Source organism: Megascapheus bottae, chromosome 3 (genome assembly GCF_031878675.1).
Source record: "Megascapheus bottae isolate mThoBot1 chromosome 3, mThoBot2.hap1, whole genome shotgun sequence".
Taxonomy (NCBI): domain Eukaryota; kingdom Metazoa; phylum Chordata; class Mammalia; order Rodentia; family Geomyidae; genus Megascapheus; species Megascapheus bottae.
Window position 1 is genome coordinate 60596831 of NC_143511.1, and position 21358 is coordinate 60618188.

General features: G+C 39.1%; 1 protein-coding gene across 1 annotated transcript in view; it reads left to right on the plus strand.

Moving 5' to 3' along the window:
* The window catches only part of Melk (maternal embryonic leucine zipper kinase), an 84305-nt gene that overhangs the window by 7183 nt on the left and 55764 nt on the right, over positions 1–21358 (plus strand). The window contains exons 3-8 of the mRNA XM_090329143.1: positions 263–348; positions 3248–3364; positions 6439–6582; positions 8086–8154; positions 10121–10213; positions 18460–18558. Of these exons, the coding sequence (XP_090185269.1) occupies positions 263–348; positions 3248–3364; positions 6439–6582; positions 8086–8154; positions 10121–10213; positions 18460–18558 (608 nt within the window). The remainder of the gene's footprint in view (positions 1–262; positions 349–3247; positions 3365–6438; positions 6583–8085; positions 8155–10120; positions 10214–18459; positions 18559–21358) is intronic.

Below are 21358 nucleotides of genomic sequence, written 5' to 3' on the forward strand. Positions count from 1 at the left end.
TAGAGCATTACTTCTAAAGAGTGAATACTGCTTTTCTACTTTATTATAAAATTAGAGGCATTCTGTTGTGATTGGAAAAGTAATCTTCAGTTAGACATTGAATTAGAAGAGGATGGAGTCATGACTAATAGTTTGAGAGCAACAGAAGAATGTATGCAGACTTCTAGGAAAATGTGGTTCAGTAAAGCCTTTTTAGAAAATATGGATAGGTATCTATGCTTGGGTCATTGCTTGTATTTTTCATACATTTTTCTTTACTTAGGTGGCTTTGCAAAGGTCAAACTGGCCTGCCACATCCTCACTGGAGAAATGGTGGCTATAAAAATCATGGATAAAAGTGCACTAGGGGTAAGTCTGAAATTATGATTTTTTTTTTTTTGTGCTAGTGCTGGCACTTAGAACTCAAAGCCTTGGACTATTAGCTTTTTTTTTTTTTTTTTTTTTGCTCAAGGCTAGTGCACTACCATTCAAATCATGCTTTCACTTCTAGTTAATTAGAGCTCAGAGTCTCTTGGGTTTGTCTGCCTGGGCTGTCTTCAACCCATGATCTTCAGATTTCAGCCTACCATATAACTAAGATTACAGGCTTCAGTCACCAGTGCCAGGGCAAGTTTTTCCTTTTCCTTTTTTTTTTTTTTTTTTTCTGGTCCTGGGTCCTGGGCACTGTCCTTGGACACTTTTTGCTCAAGACTAGCGTTCTGCCATTTGAGCCACAGCACTACTTCTGGCTTCTTCTGAGTATGTTATACCAAGGAATCAAACCCAGGGCTTTGTGCATGCTAGGAGAGCACTCTACGACTAGGCTATGTTCCTGGCCTTTTTTTCTTTTTTTAAGACAGGGTTTCACTGTATGGCCTGAAAAAATTGATCTGCTGGGATTACAGGTGTGCACTGTCTGACTTTTTTTTTTTTTTACCAGTCCTGGGCTCACCTGGGCTCAGGTGAGCATTGTCTTTGGGCTTTCTCAAGGCTAGAGCTCTACCTTGAGCCACGGGACCACTTCTGGCTTTTGTCTGTGTGGTAGTGAGGAGCTGAACCCAGGTCTTCGTGCATACTATGCAAGCACTCTACCAGTAGGCCAAACTCCCAGCCCCCCTCTTTTTTGGGGGGAGAGGTTGGTCGTGGGGCTTGGACTCAGAGCCTGGGCACTGTCCTTGAGCTCTTTAGCTCGAGGCTACCACCCTACTCCTTGAACCTTAGTGCTCCTTCCTGTTTTCTAGTGGTTTATTGGAGATAAGAGTCTTATGGTCATTCGTGTGTGGGCTGGCTTTGAACTGTGATCCTCAGATCTCAGCCTCCTGAGTAGCTAGGTTTATGGGCCTTGAGCCACCGTGCCCGACTCTTAGTTTTAAATATTGAATATTTTTTCATTGTGACATTTTCATCTATGTATATTGTGACCTTGATTTTCCTTTCTTCCTTTCTTTCTTTTTTTCTTGCTAGTTCTGGGGCTTACATTCAGAGTCTGAGCACATCCTTGGGCTTTCTTAAGGCTGGAGCTCTATCACTTGAGCCACAGTACCACTTACAGCTCTTTTTTTTTTCTCTGTGTATGTGGTACAAGGAATTGAACCCAGGTCTTTTTTTTTTTTTTTGCCAGTCCTGGGGCTTAGCTCAGGCCTGGGTACTGTCCTTGGGCACTTTTTACTCAAGGCTAGCACTCTGTCACTTGAGCCACAGCACCACATCTGGCTTTTTCTGAGTATGTGGTACCGAGGAATTGAACCCAGGGTTGTGCATGCAAGGTGAGCACTCTACCACTAGGCTATGCTCCTGTCCTTCCTTGGGCACTTTTTGCTCAAGGCTAGTGCTCTGCCACTTTAGCCACTGTGCCACTTCTGGCTTTTTCTGAATATGTGGTACAGAGGAGTTGAGCCCAGGGCTTTAGCATGTTAGATGAGCACTGTACCACTAGGCCAGACTCTCGTCCCCGACGCATGTAAATCAGAGGAAACATTGGAGTTCTGTTAGTGCGGTATCCTTCACTTTTTATTGAGGTCTTTTCAAAATATATGCTAAAAATTCAGTGACCTTATTTATGAAAATGATAAAGCTTTTTTTTTTTTGCAGTTCTGGGGTTTGAACTCAGGACTTGGGCACTGTCCCTGACCTTCTTTTGCTCAAAGTTAGCACTCTACCACTTGAGCTATAGAGCCATTTCTGGCCTTTTCTGTTTATGTGGTAATGAGGAATTGAACCTGGAGCTTCATGCATGCTAGGCAAGCACTGTACCGCTAAGCCACATTCCCAGCCCTATAAATCCTTTTTAATTTAACAAATACCTCAGGTTTTTTCTTTCTTTCTTTTTTACTATTGTTAAATAACATTTATTATTCTAGTAAAAGTTAATAAAAAACCAGTTGCTGGTGGCTCATATTTTTTTTTTTGCATTGTTGGGATAATGTATAGAGGGGTAACAGTTACATTCGTCAGGTAGTAGGTACATACTTTAAACACATTACTACTCCTCATGTTCTTGTCCCCATTTCCCTATCCCCACTCCCTCCCAATCATCTTGTTTTCCTCCTTCCCTTTCCTATTTCAAATGACAAATACACGTATATACAATATACCAGGTGACAAAGTCAGATACAGTAACAATATGTGGTGGCTCATACTTGCAATCCTAACTACTCAGGAGGTTGAGATCCGAGGGTTATGGTTCAAAGCCAGCTTGGGCAAAACAGTCTGAGAGACTCTAATTCTAATTAACCACCCAAAAGAACAAAGTGGAGTCATGGCTCAAGTGGTAGAAAGCTCATTCCTTGAGTAAAAAAGCTAATGTACAACATTCAGACCCTGAGTTCCAGCCCAAATAGTGGTTAGAGTGTGCGTGCTCATGCACATACATGAATACACACAAACAAGAGAAGTAAATTTTGATGTATTTTTATATGTGTGTTTTTTTATTGTTGTTGTTTTGTTTTTTCCAGTCCTGGGGTTTGAACTCAGGGCCTAGGCACTGTCCTTGGGCTTTCTCAAGGCTAGTGTTCTACCACTTGAGCCACAGCACCACTTTTGGCTTTTCCTGTGTATGTGGTACTGAGGAATTGAACCCAGGACTTCATGTATGCTAGGCACGCACTCTACCCCTAGGCTATGCTCCCAGCCCCTGTATTTTTGTATGTTTTGAGTAATTTAAGAGGTTGTTGATAGCTTTTGCTGTTTACTCTTAAAGTTGTTGATATTGACACTTAGAAAGTTCCCAGTAAATTTATTGCTCATTTAAAATGCTCTTTTGTCACAGAGTGATTTGCCCAGGATCAAAACAGAGATTGATGCTTTAAAGAATCTTAGACATCAGCATATATGTCAACTCTACCATGTTCTGGAGACTGACAACAAAATATTCATGGTTCTTGAGGTTAGTAGTATGTTCCAGAGGACTAAAAGTGGTTGGTCATTTTATCAATAGCTAAGTGAAAATTATGTTTCATTTGGAAAGTTGGGAGTAATTTAAGTATTTTACTTGTTTGGATTCTGTTAAGATTTAGATCATAAAAGTAGACATATAATGCATTTTTGACTGATTACAAATGAAACTTTCTAATATCCTTCTAATATAGTGGTATAGTTTAGTGGATAGAATGTGTTAGAATTTGTTTTTAAGGGGAAATTCCATTTTGGTTTTACATCCTATTGTTAATTATTATTATTATTATTTTGGCCAGTCATGGGACCTGCACTCAGAGCCTGAGCACTGTCCTTGGACTTTCTCCAGGCTAGAGCCATAGCATAACTTCTGGCTTTTTCTATGTATGTGGTACTGAGGAATTGAACCCGAGTTTTCATGTTTGCTAGCCAAGCAGTCTACCACTAGGCCAAACTCCCAACCCCTGTTGCCAGTCCTGGGCTTAAGCTCAGGGGCTGAGCAATGTCCTTGGATTTTTCTCAAGGCTAGAGCTCTACCACTTGAGCCTCAGCACCATGTCCGGCTTTTTCTAAGTATGTGGTACCCAAGGAATCGAACCTGGGTCTTCGTGCATGCTAGGCAAGCACTCTACCACTAGGCCAAACTCCCGGCCCCACCCCTATTGTTAATTTTCTATGGCTAACAAATGACCAGTTTAAACACCAAAAAGTTACTCAGAGTTTTGGAAGCTAGAAGTCCTCCAGAATCAAGGCATGGGTAAAGTTGTTTCTACATTGTATAGGATAATCTGATGTGTACCTTTTTCTTAATCCTGGTGGCCGTTGAGCTTACATGCGTATCACTCTCGTTTCTGCTTCCATCTTGAAACAGCATTTTTCTCTCTATGTGTCTATTTCTTACTTCAATTTCTATTTTTTTCCCTAGTGCTGAAGATTATATGTGGGCATAGATATACTAGCCACCAGGACCCAGAGCAGTAATTTTTTGTTTTTTTGGTCAGTCATGAGACTTGAACTCTGGGCTGGTGCTGTCCCTGAGCTTTTCAGCTCAAGGCTACTGCCCTACCCCTTGAGCCACAGTGCTACTTCTGTTTTTCTGGTGATTAATTGGAGATAAGAGTCTTATGGACTTAGTTGCCCAGGCTGGCTTTGAACTGTGATCCTCAGATCTCAGCCTCCTGAGTAGCTAGGATTATAGGCATGAGCTACTGTGTCTGACCTTGTATTTTTTTTTTTTTTTTTTTGATGCCAGTCTTGAGTACTCTCCTTGGGCTTCCTCAGAGCTAGTGCTCTACCACTTGAGCCACAGCACCACTTCCAGCTTTTCTATGTTTGTATGTGATACCGAGGAATCGAACCTAGGTCTTCATGCATGCTAAGCAAGCACTGTAACACTAGGCCAAACTCCCGGCACCTAATTTTATTTTATTTTTTATCCTTTTAACATTTCCCAGTGTAAAGTATTTGTTACATAGCATCATGAACAGCTAAGATAATTGTTTCTAGTCTTTTGCTTTTTAAACAAGGCTCATCAGTGCATGACCTTTAATGTTCTCCTTTTCCATGTAAATAGTTCTACTTGTACTATTCCTAAATGTGGAACTATGAGGACATTTATAATTTTTCTACACTGACATAAAATTTGAAATGAAAACTTAGTTTACAGAGAGCATTATAGTATTGCTTGGACAAAGGATGGAAGCCTAGAGCTTTGTGCTCTGGTCTCTATTTTCCTCCCCACCATTGAGATACCTGTGTACATGAACCCCTGTGCAGATGGGAAATTGCTGGTCTTTGGATAATGACCAATAGTAATCACTGGAAGAATAATAATTATTGCTATTTTTTCTTTTTTAGTTGTAGGAAAATATATTACATGTGAGTATGTTAATTTGGTTTTTAGTGCTTTGCTATAAAACCCTGAGTGAGCGTTTTAAAATCACAGTGGTAGTAGGTTCGATTTCTGTTTTTTAGTTGTAAAACTGTTCAAGGAAAGAGTTACTGTTCTCATTCCTGGAATAATTATTGCCTTGTTTGATTCTGAGAGTATTTTTGTTGTTGTTGTTGCTCTAGTCCTGGGCATGGAACTCAGGACCTGGGAACTGTCCATTAGATTTTTTGCTCATGGCTAATTCTCTACCATTTGAATCAGAGCTCCATTTCTGGCTTTTTTAGTAATTAACTGGAGATAAGAGACTCATGGACTTTCCTGTCTGGGCTGGCTTAGAAATGCGATTCTCAGATTTCAGCCTCCTGAATGCTAGGTTTACAGATATGAGCCACTGGCGCCTGACCTAAGAATGAATATTCATGTATATATTATTTATTAATTTTCTTTATTGTAATTATAGAGATGATATACAGAGGTATTGCACTTATATGTGTCAGATAATAAGTACATTTCCTTGTGTACAGTGTCATCTGTTCATTCATTCTCTCTTGAGAATCTGTATATAGCTGGGCATGGTGGCTCGCACCTATAATCCTAGCTACTCAGGAGGCTGAGATCTGAGGATCTCGGTTCAAAGCCAGCCCTGGCACTAAAGACCATGAGACTCTTATCTTTAATTAACCACTAGAAAACCAGAAGTGGTGCTGTGGCTCAAGGGTAGGAAAGTAGCCTTGAGTGAAGAGGTCAGGGACAGTGTCCTGGCCTAGAGTTTAAACCCCATGACCCAGTGGGGGAAACGTGTATATACATGTATTTATTTATTGCTACTCTTGGGGTTTGAACTCAGGGCCTGGGCACTGTCTCTGAGCTTCTTTTGCTCAGGGCTAGCACTCTACCACTTGAGTCATACATAGTGCCACTTTGGGCTTTTTCTGTTTAAGTGGTACTTGAATCTGACCCAGAGCTTTGTGCATGCTAGGCAAGCACTCTAACATTAAGCCACATTCCCAGCCTGTAAGAGTATATTTTTTGATATACTTAGGCAATTTCTTTGCCTTTAAGTTTAGTGTGTATATCTCTGAGTTTGGTATAATTTTTTACTTTACATTTCATAGAAGTGATTTTGGTAAGATTTTGGTTAGATAACAATATCTGTGTGCCTGTTGTTGTTGAAGTACTGCCCTGGAGGAGAGTTGTTTGATTACATAATTTCCCATGATCGTCTGTCGGAAGAGGAGACCCGAGTTGTCTTTCGCCAGATAGTATCTGCAGTTGCTTATGTGCACAGTCAGGGCTATGCTCACAGAGACCTCAAACCAGTAAGTGACCATGCATGTTGTGCTTAGGATGTTTACCTAAGAGTTCAACAGCATTACTTGGTGTTTTCATTTTCACATGTGTTTACATATCTAGTGCTGTTGCTGCTGTTGCTCTTCCTCTTCTTCATCCTCCTTCCTCCTTCTTCCTTCCTTTTCCTGCTTCTTCAGCTTTTGCTTCCTTCTCTTCCCTTTTCCCATCTTCTATTTTTGTTCTAGTTAGAATATACCACATTTCTTTTTCTTTCCTTTTAACTTTGGTAGCTTTTTTGCATAGATTTACTAGCTGTCAATTGTATGTGATGTTATAGATGTCTTTGTAATCAGGATTTTATTTCTGAATCATTGAGTATTTTCCATTTAGCCCTTTTCCTACCCTATTTCCTTTTTTCTTGAACAGTGTCTCCTGTGTAACCTAGATAGTCTTGGAACTCATGATCTTCCTGCTTTACCTCCTAAGTGCTAGAATTATAGGCATGTCCTGATTTTAAATCTAGTACTCTTTAAGAGAACTGTCAATAGAATCTACAGATTCCACTTATTGAGGACTGAATACAAATTTGAATTTTTTTTTCAGTATGATACTAGGTTTGAACTCAGGGCCTTATATTTGCTAGGTGCAGTCCTTAAAAAGTGAATACTTTTTTAAGTCTGTAGGCTCTGACTATTGTGAATAATAATAAGTGCGGATTGATTGATTGTCACTATTGGGGCTTGAACTCAGGGTTTTATGCTTTCCCTTAGCTTTTTAACTTAAGGCTGTCAGTGTACTACTTGGACCACACCTCTGCTTTTGAATAGTTGAAAGGAAGAGTTATTATCCAAGTCCAACACCTAGAATTGTATGAGACTATAGGACAGTATTATCTCTCTGTCTGTTTTTTGATCCCTTGTGGGGCTTGAAGTCTGGGCATGAGCGCTGTCCTTGATCTCTTCAGTTCAAGGCTAGTGCTATACCATGTTGAGCCACAGTGCCTTCTGGTTTTGATGGTTAATTGGAGATAAGAGTATCACAGACTTTTGTGCTGGCTGGCTCGCCTGGTGTTCTCCCCCTGCCCCCATTCTCTCTCATCTGTTTATACCCAGCTTTTCAATTGGAGCCCACTTCTTAAAGTTAAACTTCTCTTTACAATTATAACAAATATAAGCAGACAAACTGTTTGCTTGCAGTTGGTAGTCAGAGTGCCAAGGACGAATGGTTTATGCTATTATGTCTCAAGGGTGAAATGCTATAGTTATCAGCATTCTTTTTTCCCCCTTTTTACTTTAGTATTTCTGCAGTACTGGGGATCAAACTCAGAGCCATATTCTTAGTAGGCAAGTCCTCTACCAATAAGCTATGTTCCTGTCTCCTTCCATTTCATTAGTTTTTAGTGATTTTTCATTCTTGACAGATCCAAGCTTTCAAATATAAACAACCTTAAATAATTTTTAGAAGTATCCATAGGTTAGATGTCATGATAGGAAGTCACAGTGTAGTTATCAAAAATGTCTTTGTTTTCCTAGGAAAATTTGTTGTTTGATGAATATCATAAATTAAAGCTGATTGACTTTGGTCTCTGTGCAAAACCCAAGGTAAGTGCAGATATTAAGATGCCTTCATTTCTTTATAGATGTACCTCTTAGTGTGTTATCTTGCATTGTTTCCACTTTTTTTTTTTAATTGTTGTCATTGGTCATGGGGCTTGAACTTAGGGTGTGGGCACTGCCCCTGAGCTTTTTTGCTCAAGGCTAATGCTTCACCATCTTGAGCCACTGTTCCACTCTTGCTTTTCTGGTGGTTAGATGGAGATGAGAATTTCATGGACTTTCCTGCCAGGGCTGGCTTTGGACTACAATCCTCAGACCTCAGCTTCCTGAGTAGCTAGGATTATAGGTACAAGCTACCAGCACCTGACCACCACCTTGTTTTCACTGAGCTTGGTTACATCCACTGGGAAGAATGTTAATTTTAATCTCTGGCATCAATTTTTGTACCTTCTCTAGATGGTTCTAATATGTAGCCAAAATTGAGAGCCATGTCTGTAGGTTTAATGTTGGTCATGTTCAAGACTCCCTGGTTCAGCTGTGAGAAAATTTGTAGTGTTGAGGCCCAGGATGCCAGTGCATGCAGTATGAATTGCATTGAATTGTCCTTGCAGTTTGAATATGGTGCCACTAGATGATGCCTTTGTACATTTAGATAGGGGTTGCAAATCAAGTACAATTCTATCCTTTAGTATCCAAATAGTTGTAGAACTAAAGTTACATTTTGTGAGATAATTTTTTTCCTTTTGAAGGAAGAAGGAAAACGTTCATCTACACTTCTAAATTTATACTGTTGGGCATCTTCCTAATTTGCATTCCAGTTAAGCACTGGTGTTCTCCAGCATAACTTCTCTGTGAGGTGACTTTGAACTTGCCAGCTTTGCTGTCTGTAGCAGTCTCCTGTGTGGCTGCTATTGGAAGCTTCCTCCTGAGTTCTCTAATGATGGTACTCAGAGTTTCTAAAATGAGCTGTCTACACTCATTAAGAATGTTGAAATTACAGACTTGTCTCAGCCTTTTGTAGTCCCCTGATTATTTCCTGCCCCCATCATGATCAGCTAGGTGCAAAGGGAAGCAGCTATTGCCTCTTCAGTGTCTGATTCTTTCTGATTCTCTTCCTTCCATAATTCTTCAGGTTGTCAGTGGATCTTTGTGTCTAAGAAGTATATGCTCTAAGGCAATTTTATCACTCCCAGATATATCAAAGCATAAAGATCATACTTTGAGCAGATGAACTGGCTTAAGTCACACAGGAGGCAGTGGAGGGAATGTTTGACAGTTTCCATTAGCTCAGATTAGATACCTTCTAAGAAAAGGGTGGCCTGTGAGAGGATTGCCTTAGCTCTGTATGGAGCTCGCTTTCAACATGTTTCATTTGTAAACAAAATTTTGTAGTTCTTCAAGTCCTTTGCTCATTATAGGGTTCTACATAGGAATTGGACAGAAACATCGTTTTCAGTATATCTTGTACTTCCGTGGGTGAGCAGAGAAGGATGAATAGATTTCTCATTTTATCAGATCTTGAAGCCACGGTAGTGATTTTTCTTAGAACTGAGTCTGGGAAATAGCTTGTCATGACATTGTTCTATGTACCATGTTGCTTTCATCCCACTAAGGAAAAAAGAAGCTATTCTGTATTTGTAAAGATTTGATATTAGAGAGTGTAACTTACAAAAAAAAATAATCTAGGCTTATTACTCTGCAATGGTTGTCTAGGGTAGTATGAACCTGGCTTTACTGAGCTGTGGGAAAAAAGGTTTTGTTCACATTCAGGTTATAGTTGGATTGGAAATGTGGACATGTGAAGTGCATATATCTAAGCAAAGAATGTATGTGGACAAGAGCATGCATGCATATAAGCATATAAGCAGAGATTATTGGGTTAGCTGCAGAAGTCTGATTATTTGGGGTATTGCTTTATTTACCTTCTCTTTATATTCATAAAATGTTTATCAAAGTTTACTACTCCTGAGGGCTATAATTGTTAAGTATTTCATTTTTATCTTATTGGCAGGGTAATAAGGATTACCATCTACAAACATGCTGTGGGAGTCTTGCTTATGCAGCCCCTGAATTAATACAAGGCAAATCATATCTTGGATCAGAGGTAATTATTCATTGATGTAGTCAACATTCATTTATTGGGGACCTATAATGAATCACTTACTGTATATTGGGTATATAACATTACAATAAATAATTTAGTTAATTAAAAAGTTTATGGGACCAGGGGTTTGGCCTAGTGGTAGAGGGTTTGCCTAGCATGGATGAAGACCCAGGTTTGATTCTGCAGTACCACATACATAGAAAAAAGCTGGAAGTGGTATTGAGGCTCAAGTGGTAGAGCTCTAGCCTTGAGAAAGTTCAAGGACAGTGCTCAGGCCCTGAGCTCAAGCCCAGCACTGGCAAAAAAAAAAAGAAAAAAGTTTATTTATAAACTAATAGGGTAAATCACTTGCATTAACAACTTGTTGTTGTTTTTGGTCTTGGGGCTTTAACTCAGGGCTTGGGCACTGTCTCTGAGTTTTTGTGCTCAAGGCTACTGCTCTACCACATTGAACCACAGCTCCATTTCCAGCTTTCTGTCGGTAAATTATCATGGACTTTCTTGCTTTGGCTGGCTTTGAAATGCAGTCCTCAGATCTCAGCTTCCTAAGTAGCTAGGATTATAGGCATGAGCCACCAGTGCCTGATATATAAAGATTTTTTGGGGGGTGGTGGTGGTGGGGGGGACTATAGGGTCTGCCTAAGATGTCCTCAAATTCCCAGTTGTCCTACCTCTGTCTCCTGAGTGCTAAAATCATAGGTTTGTACAACCATTGGCTAGATATGACACACATTTCGAAGAAGGAATGTCTTTTTTTTTAAATTTTTTTTATTTTTATTTTTTTACTGTATTTTTTTAATTGTAATTAGTAAAAGGGTTACATGATATTTGCCAGATAGAAGGTGCTTTAATTCACATATATTGATTCCCTTTCACATGTCTTGGTACCCATTACCCTCCCCTCCAAGGAATGTCTTTTTTTTTCCTCCCTCCTTCCCTCTCTCCCTTCCTTCCTTTTATTATTGGTTGGTCATTGGGCTTGCACTGTGGACCTGAGCACTGCCCATGAGCTCTTCAGCTTAAGGTTAGTGTTCTACCGCTTGAGCCACAGCACCATTTCCTGTTTCTCTGGTGGTTAATTAGGAATAAGAATGTCAGACTTTTGTGCCTGTGCTGGCTTTGAACCGGGATCTTCAGATCTCAACCTCCTGAGTAGCTAGGATTACCGGCTGGTGAGCCACAAGCACCTGGTGAGGAATATAGATATCTATATATAGATGTCTGCAAGCCCACTGTGTTATTTAGTTTAGACAGGTTAGCTGGATAGAGTGCACACCTTGGCCTGACATCTTTGGTGTTGATTAGCACAAACCTATCCTTTGTTCATAACTGGCTCTCTGAGGCTAGAAGTTCCATGTAAAAGTCTGTTCAGAAGGCGGAAGCTTACTCTATTTTCCACTACTCGTGGCTTCTAGTTGGCTAATTTCTTCGCTGGAGTACTAGTATTGCTGGTGTTAATGTCCTGAAGTAGACAAAACAAAACAAAAAATCCTCAAACCAGTGAATTGTCAAAGTGCAGGAAGTTCTGGGCTGAACAGTTTTCTTATTTTAGGACATTTCCAAATCTTTCATATGCTCTTGTACAGTATGACCTTTTGGGAGGGATATACCACAAGTAGAACTGGTCCTGATTTTGTCTTCCTATTTAGTCTACTTTTCATGAGGAATATCTTCTGAAACTAGTGCTATATGGGAGAGATTTTGAAAAGTATTAAGTTATATTCTTGGTGCCATGAAAACATAAGATTTAACTTGCTATTGGATAATAAGTAACCTTTAATTTTGACAGGATCTCATATTTAGAATGTAAAAATAGAATTAAGAATTTTGATGTATTTTTGTTTAAATTCATTTATTTATATTTTTCTCTTTGCTTTATTCTTTTTCTTGAATATCTACATATATATGCATTTTTTTGGGGGGGGATCATGGGGCTTGAACTCACTCTGGGCTCTGTCCCTGAACTCTTCAGCTCAAGGCTACCGCCCTACCCTTGAGCCAAGCCCCACTTCCCATTTTTCTAGAGGTTAATTGGAGATAAGAGTCTCAGGTCCTTTTGTTACCAGGCTGGCTTTGAACCTCGATCCTCAGATCTCAGCCTCTTGAATACCTAGAATTACAGGCGTAAGCCACAACACCCGGCATGTGCACATATTTTTTTTGAACTGGAAATGTCATATCTCTCTATACAGAATACTTACATACATTTCCTACAAACAAAGCCTTTCATAAACTTTTATAACTTTAGTTATCAAAATCAGAATTTAATATTGATACAATATATTTAACCCACATTCATATTTAATGGTGTGACTTGTAACAGTGATGTCTCTTATAGGTTTATTTTCTCCTGGTTCAGATCACACATTTCATTTAGTTCCTATGCCTTTTTAATATTTTCTAGTCTGGAAACCTTCCTTAGGTTTTGTTTTTCTTAACTTTAATGTATTTCAGTTGTGGGCCAGGAGTGTGGTCTAGTGGTAGAATACTTGCCCTGGGTTCGATACCTTGGCTCCAAATACACAGAAAAAGCCAGAAGTAGTGTTATGGCTCCAGTGTTAGAACACTAGCCTTGAGAAAGCCCAAGGACAGTGCCCAGGCCCTGAATTGAAGTTTTTTTAGAATATGAGTTTGAGTTTGGTCCTTGGTCCTTCCTTATGATTGGATTTATGCTGTACATTTTTGGCAGAAATATCACAGAAGTAATACTCTGGCTTTCTTTGTTCATTATAGAAAAGAGAATGAACTGTCACTTTTGTCAAAGTAGGTCTAGTCATACTAGATACTTTTTATGTTCTCCCTGACCCCCGCCCCCAGTATTGGGGATAAAACTGAGGGCCATACACACACAATCTGGGCAAGTACTCTAACTCAACCCATGTTTCATCTTTAATGGTTAAATACATATAACATACAATTTTTCATGTTGACTAACTATTTTTAAGTATACAGTCAAGTGGTATTACGGTTGCATTGTTATGCAATGAATCTCCACAGTTCTTTTCATCTTGCAGGAGAAAAGTTTATACCTTAAACAGAACTCTGCCTTCCTGGCTACTCCATTTCCCTGGCAATAGTCAGTCTACTTCCTGTGTCATAGAAATAGAACCTTATTACAACCTTTGGGTTTTTTTTTTTTTTTTTTTTTTTTTTTTTGCCAGTCCTGGGCTTGAGCTCAGGGCCTGAGCACTGTCCTTGGGCTTTCTTCAAGGCTAGAGCTCTACCCTGAGTCACAGCACCACTTGCAGCTTTTTTTCTAGTATGTGGTATCGAGGAATTGAACCGGGGTTTTCGTGCATGCTAGGCAAGCACTCTACCACTAGGCCAAACTCCCAGCCCACAACCTTTGTTTTTTGTGACTTTATTTCACTTAGTATGTCTTTAAGGTTGTAGCACGTGTCAGAATCTCTTTTCTTTTTAGGCTGAAAATATTCCATTGTATGTATATATAATATTTTGTTGGTTTATTCCTGTTGATGAACACTTGGGTTGTCTAGCTGTTGTGAATTATGCTACTAGGAATGCAGGTCTATGAATATCTCTTAGAGAGACTTTTTCATTCTTTGTGTATAGTGAAAAGTATAATTGCTGTTAACTCTATTTTTAATATTTTTTCAGTAAATCTCATACTGTTTATCATAGTGGTCACACCATTTTTTTTTCTTTTCTTGCAGGGGAGGTGGGGTTAGTAATGGGGCTTGAACTCTGGGCCTAGGCACTGTCCCTGAATTCTTTAGCTCAGGACTAGTGTTCTATCACTTTTTTGCCATAGCACCACTTCTGTTTTTCTGGTGTATTTTAGAGGTAAGAGTTCCGTGGACTTTTATGTCTGGCTGGCTTTGAACCATAGTTCTAAGTAGCTAAGGTTATAGGTGTGAACCTGGTCATCCCACTATTTATATTCTTATGAAGTAAATACTATTACCCCATTCTGTAAGATGAAAAAGTGAAAAGACTCAGGCCGAGATTAGGTATGTTTGCAGAGTTGCATAGCTAGTTAGTACTGGTCACAATTTGAGTGAAGAGAATCACTCTTACTGCTGCTCCATCTAGTCTCTGATAAGTGATGACAGTATGCTGAACTCATTAGATTGTTAGAGGGTTGGTGAGAATGACACTGTTGGTCTGAAGGGTCTGACTTTTTCCCTATGTGATATTTTTTCTCAAAATTATATATTATCTTTAAGTAGTTGTACAAATGGGTTAGTATTCAATAAATCATTGTATAAATACAATGCATCTTGATTAATGTTACCCTTTCATCATTTTCTATCATTTCTCTTAGCTCAACCCCTCCTATCAGTTTTTCTAGTTTCCTTGGATATGCATTAAATATGTACCCTTAAACCCCTTTATTTGTTCTATCCTCTTCTCTGCCAAGTTGGTTTCTTATTCTTTTTAGTTTGGCTTTCTATCTTTCTAAGACAAGTTAAATTAGTATACCATGAAATCATCTGGGGCACTTGTCAAATATCCTTGGAAATTATGTTTTTTTTTTTTGGCCAGTCCTGGGGCTTGAACTCAGGGCCTGGGTACTGTCTCTGAGCTTCTTTTGCTCAAGGCTAGCACTCTACCTCTTGAGTCACAGTGTCACTTCTGGCGAGTCACAGTGTCACTTCTGGCCTTTTCTGTTTACATGGTACTGAGGAATCAAACCTATGTATGCTAGGCAAGTACTCTACCACTAAGCCACATTCTCAGCCCCTTGGATTTAAAAAAAATTACTATTTTTTTGTTTGTCTTTTTTTGGGAGGGGATCATGGGGCTTGAACTTGGCCTGGACACTGTCCCTGAGCGCCTCAGCTCAAGGCTACCATCCTACCCCTGAGCCTGGGCATTGTCCTTGAGCTCTTCAGCTCAAGGCTACCACCCTACCCTTGAGCCAAGCACCAATTCCTCATTTTCTAAGAGGTCAATTGGAGATCAGAGTCTCAGGCCCTTTTGTTACCAGGCTGGCTTTGAGCCTTGATCCTCATATCTCAGCCTCCTGAATAGCTAGGATTGTAGGTGTGAGTCACCACGCCTAGCTTGGTTTGTTTTTAAGGGGAAACTTAACCTTCATTTAAAAAATAAGTCATTTAGGCTCAGTGCAGTGGCTTACCCTAGTAATCCTACATACTTACTTGGTGGTAGAGATTGGGAAGGTCATGATTTTAGGGCAAAACATTTTTGAGACCTCATTTCAGCCCCTAAAAAGTGGGACATAGTCGCAGGAATATTGTCATCCTCTCTATGTGGAAAGCACAAATATGAGGCTCTCAATCCAGGCTGACCTGAAAAATAATGAAAAGCAAAAAGGGTTAGGTGCATGACTTAGTGGTAGAGTGATTGCCTAGCAAGAGCAAGACCCTGAATTTAAACCGCTATAAAAAATGGTTTAGATAATTCTAATATTTATTGTCTAGATCCTGCCTTAAAGACATGTTTTATATTATTATCTAATTATGTAATTTCTTAAGTAATTTCTCATAAGAAATGGTTTCAAGCATTTCTCTAGTTATTTTTGTTTTATTTGGCACTTGGTAGCTTATGGATTTACTTGCACTTGCTTTGGCTTAGGATTGTACTGGTTTGTTAACTAATTTGAAAGTGAAGGTACTTAATGAGTTACCTGAAGAATACTTTTCTCCTCTCAAGAAGAGTAGATTCCTATAGATTTTTCTCTTCTTAAGTAATTTGCTCCTTTCAAGTAGATTTCTTTTTCTCCACATATTCCTATGGAGTTTTACTCTTACTTTTTTTGTCTCTTAGGTTTCTAAATTTTATTTTAAATCAGGTTTTGGGCTACAGGTGCTTTAGCACTTAAGCAATATCCTTAACCCTTTTTACTTTTACTTTTTATTATTATTTTTAATTTTTTAATTTTTTTTTTATTTTTGTCAGTCCTGGGGTATGAACTCTGGGCCTGGGCACTCTTCAGCTCAAGGCTACTGCCTAATCCCTTGAGCCATACCACCACTTCCAGTTTTCTGGTGATTAATTGGAGATAAAAGTCTCATGGACTTTTTAGTGCTTGAGCTGGCTTTGAACCGCAGTCCTCGATTTCAGACTCCTGACTAGCTAGCTAGGACTATAGGTGTGAGCCACCATTCCTGATACACTTTAATTTTTTTTTTTTTTTTTTGTGGGTCATGGGGCTTGAACTTGCCTGGGGCTGTCCCTGAGCTCTTCAGCTCAAGGCTCCCACTCTACCCTTAAGCCAAGCCCCACTTCCCTATTCTAGGGGTTAATTGGTGAGAAGAGTCTCAGGTCCTTTTGTTACCGGGCTGGCTATGAACCTTGATCCTCAGATTTTAGCCTCCTGGGTAGCTAGGATTATAGGCGTGAGCCAACTGCGTGGCCACTTTTAATTATTTTTAAGGTAAGATTTTATACTTTTGCCCAGGTCTTTACTCATGATCTTCTTTCTGTGCCTTCCGTGTGTCTAGGATCACCTGCATATACCACCATGCCAGGCTTGTTTATAGAAACTAGGTCTCACTAACTTTTTGCCTTGACTAGTCTTGAACCATAAGAAGCTAGGAATATAAGCATGAGCCCACTGTATCCCACCTCTTAATTTTTGGTTTATAGCCACAGATGTATCTCTTTCAGCATGCCTTTACTTATAGAAAAAATATTTACAGCTCTCAGACATAAATGGTTAATTCTGATCTACAACTTGGAACAAAATTCAGGTATTGGCTTAAAAAGCAAATTATTCACTTGAAGTGTTATAGTGAGATTCTAGTAATTTGGTATGATTTCAAAGACAGGACTGAATTTTCTGAGTTACTAGTTTAGGTACTAGCTAGATGTGCAATGCTGCCCAAGTTATTGTAACTGTCTATGCCTTTGTTCCCTTCAAAAATTACTATCTTTCTTATCTCTTAAAATTTTCCTAAGAATAAAATGAGTGTAGGGAGCTATGATTTCTAATTTTCACCCAGGCCAAATGCTGTTTGAATAAACAGTTACTGCTTAGGACCTATGGGGCACCTTAGTATCTCATGTAAAGGTTAAAACTCCTTTTGGATTTTAAGATTTGTAAGGTTATTTGTGCTGGCAGGCTAGCCTTATGTTTGAAAAGCCAATCATTGCATATTATTAAGATATCTGTGCAAAGGGAGGGTTTAACAATGCAGCTTAGTCACATTTCCAGGTCATCAAGATGTTTTTGACTTGTTTTTGACATGTCCATACCTGTTTATATACTAATATATAACCTAAACTTTCAGTAGCCATGTAGAATTGCCTTTCAGAATCAGAGACCTGTCCTCATTTCCTTATTATGCCCAGTTTAGTTCAGGTAATTGGGAATTATCTTCTGTCATGTATTAGTATATAGCTAGAGTATACTGAACCAGAACTCAAGATGCTTTCCTTGGTGGCCTGCCATAGACTGGCTTTTGATAAGTCATCTTTTCTGGGCTTCATTTTCCTTGCCTGTAGAATGAACAAGTTGAATGGCATGCTCTCTAAGCACTGGTCTAGGTTTGGGAAAAGACTGTGATTCTTTTTTTGTTTTAGGACTTGAATTTAGAACCCAGGTGCTGTTTGTGAATTTTTGTGCTCATGGCTAAAATGCTGTCCTCCTTGAGCCACAGTTCCACTTGTGACTTTTTTTTTTTTTTTTTTTTTTTGTGGATCATGGGGCTTGAACTGGGTCTGGGTGCTGTCCTGGCCTTTTTAGCTCAAGGCTACCATCCTATGCTTGAGCTATAGCCCCACTTCCCATTTTCTAGTGATTAACTGGAGACAATAGTCTCATGGCTTTGTAGTGTCTGAGCTGGCTTTGAACTGTGCTCCTCAAATCTTAGCCTCCTGAGTAGCTGGGATTACAGGCATGAGCTACTGAACCTGGCTGTGATATTTTTTTTTTAGTTGGTTGTTGGGCTTGAACTGGGCTTGGGTGCTGCCCCTGAGCTCTTCAGTTCAAGGCTAGCATGCTCTACCACTTGAGCCACAAATCTACTTCCAGTTTTCTGGTGGTTAATTGAGATAAAAGTCTCATGGGCTTTTGTGCTCGAGCTGACTTTGAGCCAGCATCCTCACATCTCAGCCAGTAATTAGGATAACAGGTGTGAGTCATTGGTGCCTGGCAAGACTTTTATTTTTGGTGGTTAATTGGATATGAGTCTCATGGACTTTCTTGTCTGGGCTGGCTTTTAACCAAGATCTTCAGATCTCAGCCTCCTAAATAGGATAAGTGGCATAAGCCACTTTCTCCCAGCTTATTTCTATAATGATTTTTTTTTTCCACCCAGGCAGATGTTTGGAGCATGGGCATACTCTTCTATGTACTTATGTGTGGATTTCTACCATTTGATGATGATAATATCATGGTTTTGTACAAGAAGATTATGGTGAGTATTACTAGGCATAGAATTTCAATATGAAATTTTCCTATGCTGTGTATGTATGCTTCCATTTATAAAGTGTAAACACAGGCAAAAGTAATCTGTGTTGTAACAAATTAAGACTGTGTGAGTGGTTAAAAGGGAGTTGGTGGCTTCTGTTTCTTGAACTGGGTGCTATTTAGTTATATATTCAATTTTTTTTGTTTGTTTGATGCCTATACTGGGACTTTGAGCTATCGTTTGGCTCTTTTGTTCATGGCTGGCACAAGAAAAAAAAAAGTGGCTGCTGCTTGAGTTAGGCTTCCAGGTCCAATTGTTTGCTGGTTAACTGGAGATAAAAGTCTTACTGACTTGTCTGTCTGGGCTGGCTTTGAATGTCAATCCTTAGATCTTGGCCTTCTGAATAACTAGGATGATAGGCCAGCCACCGGCACCCAGCTGTACTCAAATGTAGAAAACTTAGCAAGATGTGCACTTATTTGCATTTCTACATAGTTAAAAAAAATAGAGTAAGTTTTTATTTGTCCCAAAGTAAGGTAAGTAAGTATATATGATCATTCCTTCCAGTAAGAGTTTTTGTTTTCATTTTAAAGTAATACCTTGAGCCAATTGCTGTGTTTAACTACATTTTTCTATTAAGGTTATAGTAAATAAGAATCATCATTTCTCCCAACTTTTGGGAAGGTAAAATTTTAGCTTTGAGCTGTAAGATTATAGTTGAGTATTACTATTGCTAGAGTTATGGCTCCAGATAGAGTAAGACTTTGATTTCAAACTCTAGTTCTGCAATAGAAAAAAGTTAGAAGAGGGGCCATGAGTTTGGCCTAGTGGTAGAGTGCTTGCCTAGCATGCATGAGGGTCTGGGTTCAATTCCTTGGTACCACATACATAGTAAAAGCCAGAAGTGGTGCTCTGGCTCAAGTGGTAGAGCTCTTAGCCTGGAGAAAGCTCAAGGCCAGTGCTCAGGCCCTGAGTTCAAGCCCCAGGACTGGAAAAAAAAAAGAAAAAGAAAAAAAAGAGTATTGTAAATGTTAGAATCATCTGTATATTAGAAACAAATTGTAATGCGTGAGGGTAAGAAGTGACTGCTAATGGTAATGAAATTTCTTTTGAGTTAATGAACACATTCTCAAACAATGTGGTAATGATGGTTCTCCACCTATTTATTTTTATTTTTTTGGTGCTGCATATTCAACCCAGGGACTTATGTACACTAAGCATATGTTCTATTACAGAACTATAGCTCCATCCTCAAAAACTTTGTTAATACTAATATCTACAGAATGGCATACTTTAAAAAGAGTAATTTTAGTTGATATGACAATTACATTAAGGTAAAAAATTCAGAAAAATCACACATAGCAAAGAAAAATAGTAAGACTCACAGAGTTAATATTCAAAGCAAATGAATAAAAGAAGATATGTAAAACAAACAACAACAGGAGCTGGGAGTTTGGCCTAGTTGTAGAGTGCTTGCCTAGCATGCATGAAGACCCAGGTTCAATTCCCGGTATCACATACATAGAAAAAGCTGGAAGTGGTATTGTGGCTTAAGTGGTAGAGCTCTAACCTTGAGAAAGCCCAAGGACAGTCCTCAGGTCCTGAGTACAAGCCCCATGACTGATAAACAAACAAACAAGAACAAAAAAGTACATTGTGTCAGGCACCAGTGGCTCAGGCCTATAATATTAATTGAGAGGAAACTGAGATCTGAGAATCTCAGTTCAAAGCCAGCCTGGGCATGAAAGTCTGTGAGACTTCTATCTCTAATTAACCACCAGAAAACCAGAAGTGTTATGGCTCACGGGGTAGCCTTGAGCTGAAGAGCTCAGGGACAACGCATAGGCCCAGAGTTCAAGCCCCACGACCGACAGAAAAAACAAAACAGAAAAAAGCCTTGTATTGTGTTTCTATGTTTCTTAGCAAACCAAGCAGACCTCTTTATTCTCAACATTTCAAGTTGATTATATATATATATATATATATATATATATATATTTGTTCCAATGTCATGGTTTTAATTCAGGGCCTCATGCTTTTGCTCTGTTTACTTTTCCATGGTTGGTGCTCTACCACTTGAGCTATGCCTGCAATCACCATTTTTCTGGTTAATTGAGAATGGAGTCTTGATGACTTTTCTGCTCACCAGGCTTTGAAACAAGATCTTCTGATCCGTCTAAATAATAAGACATATAGAAAATGTAATTAAAAATTGGCTACAATGCATATGTGTAGTTCAGATTTGATAACTTTCATGAAATAGAAGGGAGGGAGAAATAGAACTGTAAAGAGAATGGGTGAGAGGGAACAAAAATTTTTATATGTTAGGCATGCAAAAAGAAGAGGAGGAGGAAGAGGAGAAACAAAAAAACCAAAACAGTGTTGGGAATTGGCTTAGTGGTAGAATGCTTGCCTAGCATGTGTGAAGCCCTGGGTTTGATTCCTCAGTACCACATAAATAGAAAAAGGCCAGAAGCTGTGCTGTGGCTCAAGTGGTAGAGTGCTAGCCTTGAGCAAAAGAAGCTCAGGGACAGTGCTCAAGTCTTGAGTTTAAGCCCCAGGACTGGCGAAAATCAAAGCAAAACAAACTAAAACTGTAATATAGGCAAATAGAATTATATAAAGAATATATTATTTCTACTTTAATTTTTGTTGTTGTTAGGGCTTGAAGCTCTTATTTAGCCTCAGCCTTTCTTTTTTTTTGCTTATATATCAAATTCTGCCACTTGAATCATACCTCCAGTCCAACCTTTTTGTTTGTTAATTGGAGTCTTCAGGACTTTTCTGCTTGGCTTGGCTATGAACT